Genomic DNA, 12,832 nt, shown 5'->3' on the forward strand with positions numbered 1-12,832 from the left:
CTGTAATAGACAGTCAGGTCAGGAGTCAGGAGATTCAATCCAGGGACACAGAACTTTGAAACGCCTCACGTCTCTGAGCTCTAAGTAGTCCAGCAGGAATGACTGGCCCAATATGAAAAGGCATTTATGAAAAGGAATGAGACAGCAAATATGGGTCATTAATTAATTTGAATGTTGAATTGAATGTTATACCAATTATTCCACCAGAGGGTGCTGTGGCATCAAATTTTATCTGACAGTGGGCAGAACGCTTAGGGCAGCATACAGAGGCCAGCACTAAGAAAGCTGTTGCTACAGTGACTGACAGTCCATGGGTTGAAAGGTTGATTACCATATTGTATTAACATACAACAGCATGGAGCTGGTGGCTCTAGTCTAGGGTTGCGCCCCAAATGTGACTATATTCCCTATAGTGCACTACCCTAAAAGCACTATATAGGGAAATCCCATTTGGGATGCAAGCTAGGTCCAACTGAAAGCTCTGATCTCCAAAATGCATTTAACATGTTTGCAATGCTCCCGAAAATAAGATGGGAATGAATGGCAAAAAATCTGTGCAAAAAGTAATTACAATGGCCTCCCTCAGCAATGGAGTTTGTTTTCTGCTGTGCATGCTGACGATGCACAATGACAGTCTGGAGAGCAACAGCCATTGTTTGAATTACTGGAGGGCTGCACACTCCCATAACAATAAACCCCTCCATAGGAATTGAAGTATCAATGAGGCCCAAAAGGTCAAAGATTTTGATTTCAGGAACTCCAAATAGATGTTGGGAATCCCCAAGGGCTTGGCTGGAGTTGGAGCTTGAGGAAGTTTGATCGACCCCCCACTGAGTCCAGTAGAACTGCAGTACTTGGCTCTGTCAGAGGTAAGGTGATCCATATGGAGCCAACTGCTCTCTTCTTAAACCAACTCGTCTGCATAGTCCATATTGACCAACATCTCACGCTTTAATGAAATAACATAGGACATCTAGAAGTTTCTTACCCCCAAAAATTCAAGTTGCATACACAAGTCATTCTGGCCTAGAAACTTAACTTGCCCCCCCCCCTCTTAACTATAGAATGGCTCCAGTGTCAAAATGTACTAGTCTCAACAGTGCCTGAGGAAGAACATGGAAGAACATGGGGTTAAATGAATGCCTCTACTCCCTTTCAAAAGTAATACACAGATCTCACCCGTGGCAGGAGAAAGAGATTTTCTCTGAACCTTACTAGAGACTATAGCTGCCTGTGGCTCCTCAGGCTGAGGAATTCCATTAGCTGCTAGAAACCAGTTAGGCTTAGAGGAAATCCCATTTACAGGGCCCCATGTGAAAAAAACACCGGTCTTGTCACCTCTGCTCCTGCTCCTCCCCTATGGCGCACGACATCACCAGAGTACTAACCACCGGTACTGGGATTCATCATTACGCACACCTGGCACTCATCATTACACGCACCTGTGAATCATTATTATGAATTATGATTCACACCTGGACTCCATTACCTTCATAATTTCCTCCACTTTATATGTCACTCTCCCATGTTCACTCACCAGTTGGTATTGTTCTTGTGTATCGGCGTACTGCCTTGTGTTAGTGTCGTGTTCTTGTTTTGGTTGTTTTATTAAAACGTTGCACCTGCTTCCGACTCACCGCCCCATCATTACAGAATACCAAATCAAAAAATGGAAGCAGCAGGACAACCAGACATCTCCCAGACGATCAATGAACAGGTGACTTTCTTCGTAAACGCCATGATCAGCTGGCTCTACTGGGGACGGCCATGGAAGATGTTCTCTGCAGTCTACAATCTCTCAACAGCGGAGGATATTCTAGAGCCAGTCTACCCAACGAGTCAGCACACCAGCCCATTCAGCAACCCGCTCTGGTCAGCAATACCCATCTATCCCTCCCAGAGAAATATGACGAGACACCATCCAAATGCCGTAGCTTCCACCTTCAGTGCTTCTTTTATTTTGCACATCAGATGGGAGCACCCACCACCGAGAGGTCTAAGGTTGCCACGGTTATTTCTCTGCTGACTGGCGGGCATTGGAATGGGCTACGGCCGTCTGGGAGAGAGGAGAGGAGGAGCTCGAGTCTAATGAGGGGTTCATGGCTCTGTTTTAAATGTATTTTCGATCATCCCGCGGAAGGCAGAGGGGGAGGTGAGCGTCTGCTTCAGCTTCAGCAGGGGAGTCAGATGGCTGCTGAGTATGCGCTTACCTTCCGGACAGTAGCAGCTTCCAGTGGATGGAATGAGCCGGCACTCAGCACGTTATAGAAGACGTCTGCGCGAGTAGGTCCACACGGAACTGGCCTGCCGAGATGACAACCTCACCCTGGACGCACTCATTGCGATAGTCATCCGTCTGGATAACCACCTCCAGGAGTGTCGGCATCTCCATCGCTTCTCTCCCTTCTTCGGCAAGTGTTCGGGATCAGAGCCTGAACCCATGGAGGTAGGGGTCACAAAACTTTCCGCGGCAGAACGAAGCAGACGGATACAGCTGGGCCTCTGTCTGTACTGTGGCCAGGGAGGGCACAAGCACCAGCGGTGTCCGTTACTTCAGAATCCGGGATCCACTAGAGCAGAGGGACGGTCACATGATGTTACATCCCCCGGACCAGGAGTGAGTATTCCAACTACTGCTCTTCCTGTTAGACTCTTTTTAGTACCCATCACTCTGGCTGACTGTCCGTCATGCCCTGTGTCTACAGCTTTAATGGATTCTGGTGCCGCGGGGAACTTTATGGATCAGACCCTTTCCTCCTCTTTCAATATTACTACCTACCCGCTCTCCTCTCCTTTCCGGTTCAAGGTCTCGACTGTTGGCCTCCAGGATCCGGAACCATCACACACATCACCCAACCGCTCACCCTCACCGTGGAGCCCAATCACCAGGAAAACTTCCCCTTCATTACCAGTGCACCAGTTCACAAGATTATCCTCGGCCTACCTTGGCTTCAGCGCCATAACCCTACCATCTCATAGTCGAGGATGAGAATCACCGACTGGTCACCTGAATGCTGGAAGACATGCTTTCCTCTCCCCTGTGGTTCCATGTCGGTTGAGAGTCCGGTGGTTGCTCTCCAGCCCAACATCCCAGAGGAAAATCAGGATCTAAGGGAGGTATTCTCCAAGAGCTGCGCTACCTGTCTCCCTCCTCATCGCCCCTGGGACTGTGCAATTGACCCATTTTACAGTGCTACAGCTCCGCACAGACGCATCTACCCTCTGTCGTTGGCTGAGACCCAGGCCATGGAGGACTACATTCAAGAGGCGCTCCAACAGGGTTTCATCTGCAGGTCCAAGTCCCCTGTGACGGCTGGTTTCTTCTTCGTGGCCAAGGAGGAGGGAGGATTACGCCTTTGTATCGATTACCGTGGACTCAATGACATCACAAAGTATCGGTACCACAAAGTATCGTGGTGCCGTCAGCCATCGAGCAGCTCCGCGGGGCCCGGTTCTCCACCAAACTGGACCTGCGGAGTGCCTACAATCTCAGTCACATCCGGGTGGATGTCTGGTCACTACGTTCAGCACGATGTCTGGTCACTACGAGTACTTGGTTATGCCCTTTGACTAAGCCAATGCTCCGTCAGTGTTCCAGGCATTCGTCAATGAGGTGTTCAGGGACATGCTTGGACGTCAAGTGATTGTGTACATCGATGACATTCTGCTCTTCTCGACCAACCTGGAAGATCACATCTCTCACGTTCGAGCAGTCCTGGGACGCCTCTTAGCAAACCACCTATTCGTCAAGGCGAAGAAGTACCAATTCCACCAGAGGGCTGTCTCCTTCTTGGGCTACCAAATCAGCCCTCGGGGAGAAAGGGTGGAGGACAAGAAGGTAGATGCGGTAAGGTCATGGCCAGTCCCAACCACCTTCAAGGTGTTACACCATTTTTTGGAGGGGTTTGCCAACTTTTACCGCCGCTTCATCAGGAACTTCAGTGTCGTCACCGCCCCTCTCAAGGGTGGGCCTCGTAGGTTGGTTTGGTCTCCAGCAGTCGATGAGGCCTTTCGTCTCCTCCGCCGCCCCCTTGCTAAAACACCCAGATCCCATGCTACCTTTTGTGGTTGAGGTAGATGCATCGGATGTGGGTGTGGGGGCAGTTTTGTCACAAAGACAGGGGGACCCACTCAAATTGTATTCTTGTGCTTTCTTCTCCAAGAAACTGTCCCCTGCAGGGAGGAATTATGATGTCGGCGATCGGGAGCTCTTGGCGGTGAAGTTGGCATTAGAGGAGTGGAGACACTGTCTGGAGGGTGCCAAGGAACCATTCATCATCCTCACTGACCATTGGAACCTTGAGTACATACGGACAGCGAGGGGAGGCCCTCTTCTTCACCAGGTTTGACTTCACGCTGACCTATCGCCCAGGTTCTAAGAACATCAAGGCCGATGCCCTGTCCCGTATCTACGATTCAGGAGAGGCTCCTGTCCAGAGTGCACCCATAATCCAGACCTCCCGAGTCGTGGGTCTAATGGTTTGGAACGTAGATGTGGACATCCGCCAGGCTCTAGAGAGGGAGCCCACACCCCTGAATTGTCCTCCCGTGCACATCTACATTCCCACAGGGATAAGGGATCAGCTGCTGACCTGTGCACACACAGCTGTCATCGCTGGACATCCAGGTATTTCCCGCACCATCCATTCCATCACTGAGAAATACTGGTGGCCCACCTTGGTGCAGGATGTTACGTGGTATGTCAACTCCTGTTCCGTGTGTGCTCAAACCAAGTCCCCCCCGTCCGGAATGCTCCTGCAGGGAGGCTCAGCTACCTTGGTCCCATCTATCCATTGACTTTGTTACTGACCTTACCCCTTCTGGTGGTTTCACCACCATTCTGGTGGTAGTGGATAGATTCTCCAAGTCATGTCGATTAATCCCTCTTCCTGGTCTTCCCACTGCTCTCCAGGTCACTGAGGCACTCTTCAGACATTATGGCCTTCCGGAGGACATCAGACCGTGGCCCCCAATTCACATCCCGAGTATGGAGGGCCTTCTTGGAGAAGCTTAGGGTCACGGTTAGCCTCACATCCGGGTATCGGCCTCAGTCTAACGGGCAGGTGGAGAGGATGAATCAGGAGCTGGGGAGGTTCCTGAGGAGTGACTGTCAGGACCGGCAGGGTGAGTGGGCACGTTCCTTCCTAGAGCAGAGTACGCCCAGAACTCTCTACGTCAATCCTCCACTGTGTTGACCCCCTTCCAGTGTGTTTTGGTTTTCCAGCCGGCCCTGGACCCGACCACGGCTCCTGCGGTAGAAGAGTGGTTCCGGCGTGCGGAGGTGGTGTGGAACAATGCGCATGTGAGACTCCAGCGTGCCGTCCATCATCAGAAGAAGCAGGCAGACCGTCACCGCAGTGAGACCCCTGTGTTCCATCCTGCGGATCGCGTCTGGCTCTCTACCAGGAACCTCCCACTCCGCCTGCAAGAAACTGAGCACCTGGTTTGTGGGGCCGTTCAAGGTTCTCCAGAGGGTCAATGAGGTGACATACAGGTTAAAATTACCCAGTCACTACCGTATCTCACCCTATTCATGTCTCCCTTCTCAGGCGAGGTGGTTCCTGGTCTCCTAGTTGATGCTGTCCCCAACGACACATCTCCACCCCCTTGGACATCGAGGGGAGCCTGTCGTACGCTGTCAGATCCCAACTGGACTCCCGACGTCATGGGGGTCGGCTCCAGTATCTGGTGGACTGGGAGGGGTATGGCCCAGAGGAGTGGCATTGGATTCCGGTGGAGGACATTCTGTACCCCAACATCATCCATGAATTCCACCTTTGCCACTCGGACCGACCCACTCCTCATCCTCGGGGTCGTCCCCTTGGTTGGTGTCGTCCTGCGGCTGGAGCCGCACGTCAGAGTGGGTTACTGTCACGTCTGCTCCTCCCCTCCGGCGTATGACGTCGCCAGAGTACTAACCACCGGTCCTGGAATTCATCATTACGCACATCTGGCACTCATTATGCACACCTGTGAATCATTAAGATTCACACCTGGACTCCATTACCTTCATTTCATTCCCTTTATGTCACACTCCCATGTTCACTCACCAGTTGGAATTGTTATTGTGTATTGGCGTACTGCCTTATGTTAGTGTCATGTTCTTGGTTTTGTTTTATTAAAACGTTGCACCTGCTACCGACTCACCGATTCATCATTACAGGTCTCCACAATCCAGTCAATGAATTAGCCGATATTCGATTCCCTTAAGTGCTGTATGTCGACGTGCTCATGTTGAGGTGTTATGACAGATGAATGACTCCGAGATACTGGACACCTATGGAGGCTGTGTAGTTATTGTATTTGAAGAATCTTGTTACATGGCAATAGTATTGCAAAGAAATTATTACACTGAAAATGAATGATTTTATAAATATATAGATAGTGAGAGAGGCTGACAATGGGGAAAGATAGAGGTTGAGCCATAGGCCAGTAAGCTGGATTCAAACCAACACTGTGCCAGAGCCTGCAGTATTACCGCTAGACCAGCCAGGCCACACAATGTATGATTTTTAGAGAAAAACTATGTACTTCTGGAGCATGAAGTATAATCCGGGATATTTCAAACAATCTTCTTGAGCCTAACCAGTCAGGCTTCAAGATGGGTCACTCAACCGAGACTGCTCTTCTCTGTCACGGAGGCTCTCTGCACTGCCAAAGCTGACTCTCTCTCCTCTGTTCTCATCCTCCTAAATCTACCTGCTGCCTTTGACACCATGAACCATCAGATCCTCCTCTCCACTCTCTCAGGGCTGGGCATCTCAGGCTCATTTGATTGGATCCTACCTGGCAGGCCGCTCCTACCAGGTGACGTGGAGAGGATCTGTGTCTGTACCACGTACTCTCACTACTGGTGTCCCCCTGGGCTCGGTTTTAGGCCGTCTCCTTTCTATACACCAAGTCACTCGGCTCCGTCTTATCCTCACATGGTCTCTCCTATCATTGCTATGCGGATGAAACTCAACTACTTTTCTTCTTCCCTCCTTTTGACACCCAAGTGGCAACACGCATCTCTGAGTGCCTGGCAGGTATCTCAACTTGGATGTCGGTCCACCACCTCAAGCTCAACCTCGACAAGACAGAGCTGCTCTTCCTCCCGGGAAGGCCTTCCCGCTCAAAGACCTATCCATCACGGTTGATAGTGTCACCCTCGCAGAGTGCAAATAACCTTACAATGACCCTGGACAACACCCTGTCATTCTCTGCAAACATCAAAGCAGTGACTCGCTCATGCAGGTTCATGCTCTACAACATCCGTAGAGTACGACGCTATCTCATAAATGAAGTGGCGCAGATCCTAATCCTGTCTGGACAACAGCAACTCGCTGTTGGCTGGGCTCCCCGCTTGTGCCATCAAACCCCTGCAACTTATCCCGAATGCTGCAGCCTGCCTGATTTTCAACCTTCCCAAGTTCTCTCATGTCACTCTGTTTCTCCGCACACTCCACTGGCTTCCAGTCGAAGCTTGCATCCTCTACAAGACCATGGTGCTTACCTACGGACCAGCCTGAGGAACTGCCCCTCCCTACCTTCAGGCCATGCTCAAACCCTACATCCCAACCTGAGCACTCCATTCAGCCACCTCAGGTCTCTTGGCCCTCCCACCCCTATTTAGGGACACAACCCAGTCGTTTGTTTTTCTATGTTCCGTTGCTATGCTCAGTGGCAACGCTCTTATCCTTGCTTGCTGCTAGCTAGCCAACTAGCTACACAGTCACGATCTCTGCAGCCAGTATAACAGCAAAGGTCATTCTGTTGCATTTGTTTAATCTGTTTATCCCCGCTTATACCACAGTTGCAAAATAAAGAAATATGAAAGCACCGATATACTGGTAGAAATAGAAAATAATTGTTGATATTTTCATTTATTTAAGCAAATTAAAACTTTCTCATCCCAGTCGTTCGTTTGATTAGTTTGATATTTATGGACGCGACGCAGTCGTTCATGCTTTGTCTTCCGTTGCTATGCTCGCTGGCAACGTTCTTATCCCTTGCTTGCTAGCTAGCCAACTAGCTACGGCTAACAAAGTCACAACCTCTGCAGCCAGAATAATAGCAAAGTAGCTGTTTTCTAGTGACATTTATATGGATACATCCATAACAATGAGATGACAATGCCCGATTTTGCCTGGCATAGCTAGGAAGTTTGCCTTCTCGTCAGAACACTCGTCAACATATCAAAACAAACTTTATTTGTCACATGTACATCACACACTGACTGTTAAGGACGAGGAGATCGCATTGCATATCAAACGCAAGGCTAGAAGTTAGCTAAATCGTTTGTGGCTAGCAAACCTGCCAATATGACAACCGAATTCAAAAATATCAGTTGCTGAAAACAGCTGGTCAAACTAGAAATATATGGGAGGATTTGGCAGCGGTGGGGATAAATTCATGTTCAACAAGTCATCAGATGCTCCAAAAAAATGATGAACTTTAAAACCAGACAACGGGACAGTTGTAAAAGATATCGGGACACCTTGCAATAATGACGCAATATTGTGTCATGATTGCAAGGTGCACCAATATCTTTTCCAACTGTCCCGTTGTCTGGTTTTAATGTCCATTCCAGAATGCTCTTGTAGCCAATCAGAAACGAGTATACAACAACGCTGTGGTATAAAGTATTAGAATCTCTATTCTCACCAACATGTAATGTTACAAGCTGGGTGTGCTTGTCATACATTCACCCAGCCTGTCAATAAAACGTTACCCCTCGACCATGTGTAACACTTGGTGGGACCACTGCCCTAACAACTGGTGTGTGTGTGTACAAAGGGGCTACCGGCCAAGAACAAAAGCCCAGCGTTTCATTAACACAGTGGGGTGGAGCAACTCAGTGTCTGGCAGCCTTCTAAAGCCAGAAAGCCACGACATGATGTGTTAGACAGCCATGACTATACGATTGGGTGTCGGAGGACAGGAAAACCATTTCAGCTCTCCTTCTCTATTCAACAGAGCATACTTTTCCGCTGCGTCTCAAATAGCATCCTATTCTCTATGTAGTGCACTACTTTTGACCAGGTCCCTCTGGACAAAAGAAATGCACTACATAGGGAATAGGGTGCTATTTGGGACACAACTCTCCTTCCAAGCCCGCATAAGAGGACGTTTGTAAATCTATTATCTGGGATGCAAGTCTTTCGGGCTTTGGGGAGCGGTTCTCAATCGTTGGTTGGAATTGCCGTCCTCTCTTCCAATGAGTCTTCTTCCTTCTTTGTTCTTTTCGAGTTCTCACCAGAGCCATGTGTTAATTTCACCTCCATCGTTCAGCGAGATGAAAGAAGTGCAGTAATATTCAGGTGTGATTAAAAGAACACTCGTTCATAATTGCAGCCCTCAGGATGTCCTCTTGCGCAGTACATCTCTTTCATGTTGAGGAGTAATCACAGGAGATTCACTGCCGAAACACTGCTGCTATCTGTTCTGTTCCAAGGACTCCATTTGGATCTTGCTCTGGTCTGCTGGCAATTGGATCATGATTGCAAGCCCTAGGCATAGCAAGGAATTTTGGCTAAATGTAAATTATGTCATTCTTTTTCTTGTGTCATTTTCCTTGTTATTGGCAGATAGGAGATGCAGAGTTGCATCTTTGCCTGTTTTTTTAACACCAGGATCAAATGTGTTCGTCTGGTAGTGTATCATTCAACATTTCCAAATGGAATTAACTTTTATTTTTTTTAAATAAAAACAGAGAAAGAATTATAAACCAGAGATTGATTCCATATAGACCTAAGGGATGATGAGTAAAAATCGATCCAGTAGCACTAGAGGTCTGAAGTACATGCGTCTGGGAACATGTGCTGTCGCTAGGCTGTGTGACAAACTCACGTTTTGACATAGGGGTCTGAGAAGCCGTTTGCGTCCATGGCGGCGAGGTGGGCACAGCGGACGATGCCCACCACCAGGCCAGACTTCTGGGAGCTGTACTTGAGGGAGATCATGATGCGCCCTCGTTCCTCCAGGGACTTGTCGTCTGTCTTGTCAATCTGCGGGTAAAGGAGTGGGGACACACAGAAGTCAAAGGAAAGGAGCACAGTGAGTACATAGTGGAGGTGTCGTGCTCGATAGAAACATAGTCTTACGCACATCACATTATATAGTGTATACTATACCACCATTATTTAGCACATTTTGATCCAAGGTGGCTCTTCATGAGGTCCAACAGTTGATCAACAGTTTAGAGGAACACTTGCTGTCCCCAGAAGTTACAATAGTTAACATTCACACCCACAACCCATGACATGAGGAACATGGTGGAGGAGACTGAGTGGGATGTACATAGCAGCTCCACCAGTTGGGGTTGATGACCAAGTTTTCAGTAAGGGCTTTTTAGATGGGCTTCTTCTCCAAATGCAAAGGTCCATTGATCAGATTGGGAATCCAATCGAATGGTGTGACTTGATTTGGAGTTTGATTTGTGACTTGTCGGGAGTGACTGCACAGGGACAGAGCAACGCTTCGCAGTTCCTTTAATACCATGTGCCTATTCGTCTCGATTACATTCCAAATCTAAGATGTGCAAATTTGCCGACTCACTTTCCACCTTATCGGAAATGCACTTTGCCCATAACTCTTTGCTAATGACGCTAGCTAATTGGCTGTGCAGGAAGCGTCTCTAATGATTCCAGCCCCGCTGTGTGACTACTCTGTCTCGTTTACGTAACCCTCGTAGAGTGTTTGCACAGGGCTTCACAGAGACACCCTTAGATAGCCTGGTTTAAACTTTAAAAAATAACAACAAAACAAAATGCAGACCAAGAGGGCAATTAATGGAGAGAGAGAGAGCAAGAAAGGGTGAGCACATAAAGAGAAGGAAAGCTTGACATAGAAAATTTGAAGTTGGTAGGTGGACAGATCAAATGGAATGCACACTGAATTGTCAGAATGTCTGAGGTTTGTATATCTTCTATTTAAGAGATAATGCCCGAGAAGCCGGTGTTTGGAGGATATATCGGCATGGTGGGACTTCATGCCCGAGATGAAGTCTCAGGCCTAAAAACAAAAGCTTTGCGTTTTTCTCATTTTATATTTGAGATTCTTTAAAGTAGCCACCCTTTGCCTTGATGACTGCTTTGCACACTCTTGACATTCTCTCAACCAGCTTCATGAGCAGGTAGACACCTGGAATGCATTTCAATGAACAGGTGTGCCTTCTTAAAAGTTAATTTGTGGAATTTCTTTACTTCTTAATTCGTTTGAGCGAATCAGTTGTGTTGTGACAAGGTAGGAGTGGTATACAGAATATAGCCCTATTTGGAAAAAGACCAAGTACATATTATGGCAAGAACAGCTCAAATAAGCAAAGAAAAACGACAGTCCATCATTACTTTAAGACATGAAGGTCAGCACATTAACACACATAATGTCAGCACGTAGCTCAGTAATCCACAGGCTGATGAAAATGCTGCACGTTGTAAAGCCAGCATGGAAAGAAAGACAGTGATGCTCAGTCAAAGACTGGGCTAAGCCTTCTCTGAGTAGTCGGAGCAGATTCCCTCCAGTGTTGTTGATGGTAAGAGAAAACACATTTCTGTGAGCGCTCTTAAACCCGATGAAATTAGGAGATTTTAACGACACGCTCGGATAAAAGAGTGAATATTAAGAAAGGGCTCATCCCTATCAATCAGCTCATTCATAAAAAGTAAAGCTCCCAAACTAAGGTTCTTGGAAACAGCAACCCAAATGTGGAGAAAGTTTGGAGGATCAAATGTTGCAGCTCAACTAAGTATCCATTTAGTAGAGCTTGAGTTAAATTCCAATTAAGGTGGAACTACAGTATTGTATGTGAAAAAATATATGACTAGCGACAGTACTGTAAAATAACGACAATAGCTAGAAACATCCTCTAGTACGCTAAGTAAGTAGCTCGTGAGTAAAACAAATGCCTCGGGCATCCATGGTCAGTCCTTATTAAAAGCCCATGAGTAAATATAATTCCTTGTGTGGATTATGAGAGACTGTCATTCTCTCCGGTTTTTAATGCTGTAAACCTGCTTAATTCAGGGAGAGAGGCAATGTTGAACTGAGCCCTCAGTAAGTGGTGCTCCATTGAAATGTCTGTTGTTGTTTCATTAAATTAATTTACAATGTGTTAAAAGGGGATGTACAGGTATATGAAATGTTTTCAAATCAAATTTTATTGGTCACATACAGGTGATTAGTAGATGTTATTTCGGGTGTAGCGAAATGCTTGTGCTTCTAGCTCCGACAGTAATATCTAAGAAATTACACACAAATCTAAGTAGGAATGAATTAAGACTATATACATATGGATGAGCGATGTCAGAGCGGAATGGACTAAGATACAGGAGAATAGTATAGTTTTAAGGTCCATCATATATTAATTCTAATCCAAGATTGCGTAGCAGTCAGGCGTCTTTGTCTTCGTCTTGTCGTGTGCCGTGTACATATCTTTTTACTTTGCATATATTTTTTTTGCATATATTTTTCTTATTCTGAACTTCAACATACTCTCCTGCAACCCGCCTCACCCAATGTGGTATGGATCTGCTATTTTCTTTACTTTAGGACCGGAACCCCCAACAGAAGCTAGCCAGCTAACTAGCTACTAGCTAGTAGTCAGCTAGCCACTTCTAGCGGTCATCAGCTAACCTTTAGCCCAGACAACTCCTGCCAGTCTACACAGCGCGATTCAACCCAGAGCATATCTGACTTCTTCTTCTCCATATCTCCGTATTCCTACCGCAAGCTCTGAACCTTTTCACCAGGATCATCACAGCTAGCTAGCTACTATCCGAGTGGCTACTCCTGGCTAACGTCTCTGTCCTGAAGCAAGCACAAATTAGCCTGGAGCTAGCCTATGCTAGGC

The 12,832-nt window shown here is 47.4% G+C and overlaps 1 protein-coding gene across 1 annotated transcript in view; it reads right to left on the reverse strand.

The window, feature by feature from the left end:
* Nucleotides 1–12,832, reverse strand: part of LOC120031733 (double C2-like domain-containing protein beta) — a 133,611-nt gene that overhangs the window by 11,871 nt on the left and 108,908 nt on the right. Inside the window, exon 6 of the mRNA XM_038977519.1 lies at nucleotides 9,832–9,989. Within this exon, the coding sequence (XP_038833447.1) occupies nucleotides 9,832–9,989 (158 nt within the window). The remainder of the gene's footprint in view (nucleotides 1–9,831; nucleotides 9,990–12,832) is intronic.

The sequence above is a fragment of the Salvelinus namaycush genome, chromosome 3 (genome assembly GCF_016432855.1).
Source record: "Salvelinus namaycush isolate Seneca chromosome 3, SaNama_1.0, whole genome shotgun sequence".
NCBI lineage: Eukaryota > Metazoa > Chordata > Actinopteri > Salmoniformes > Salmonidae > Salvelinus > Salvelinus namaycush.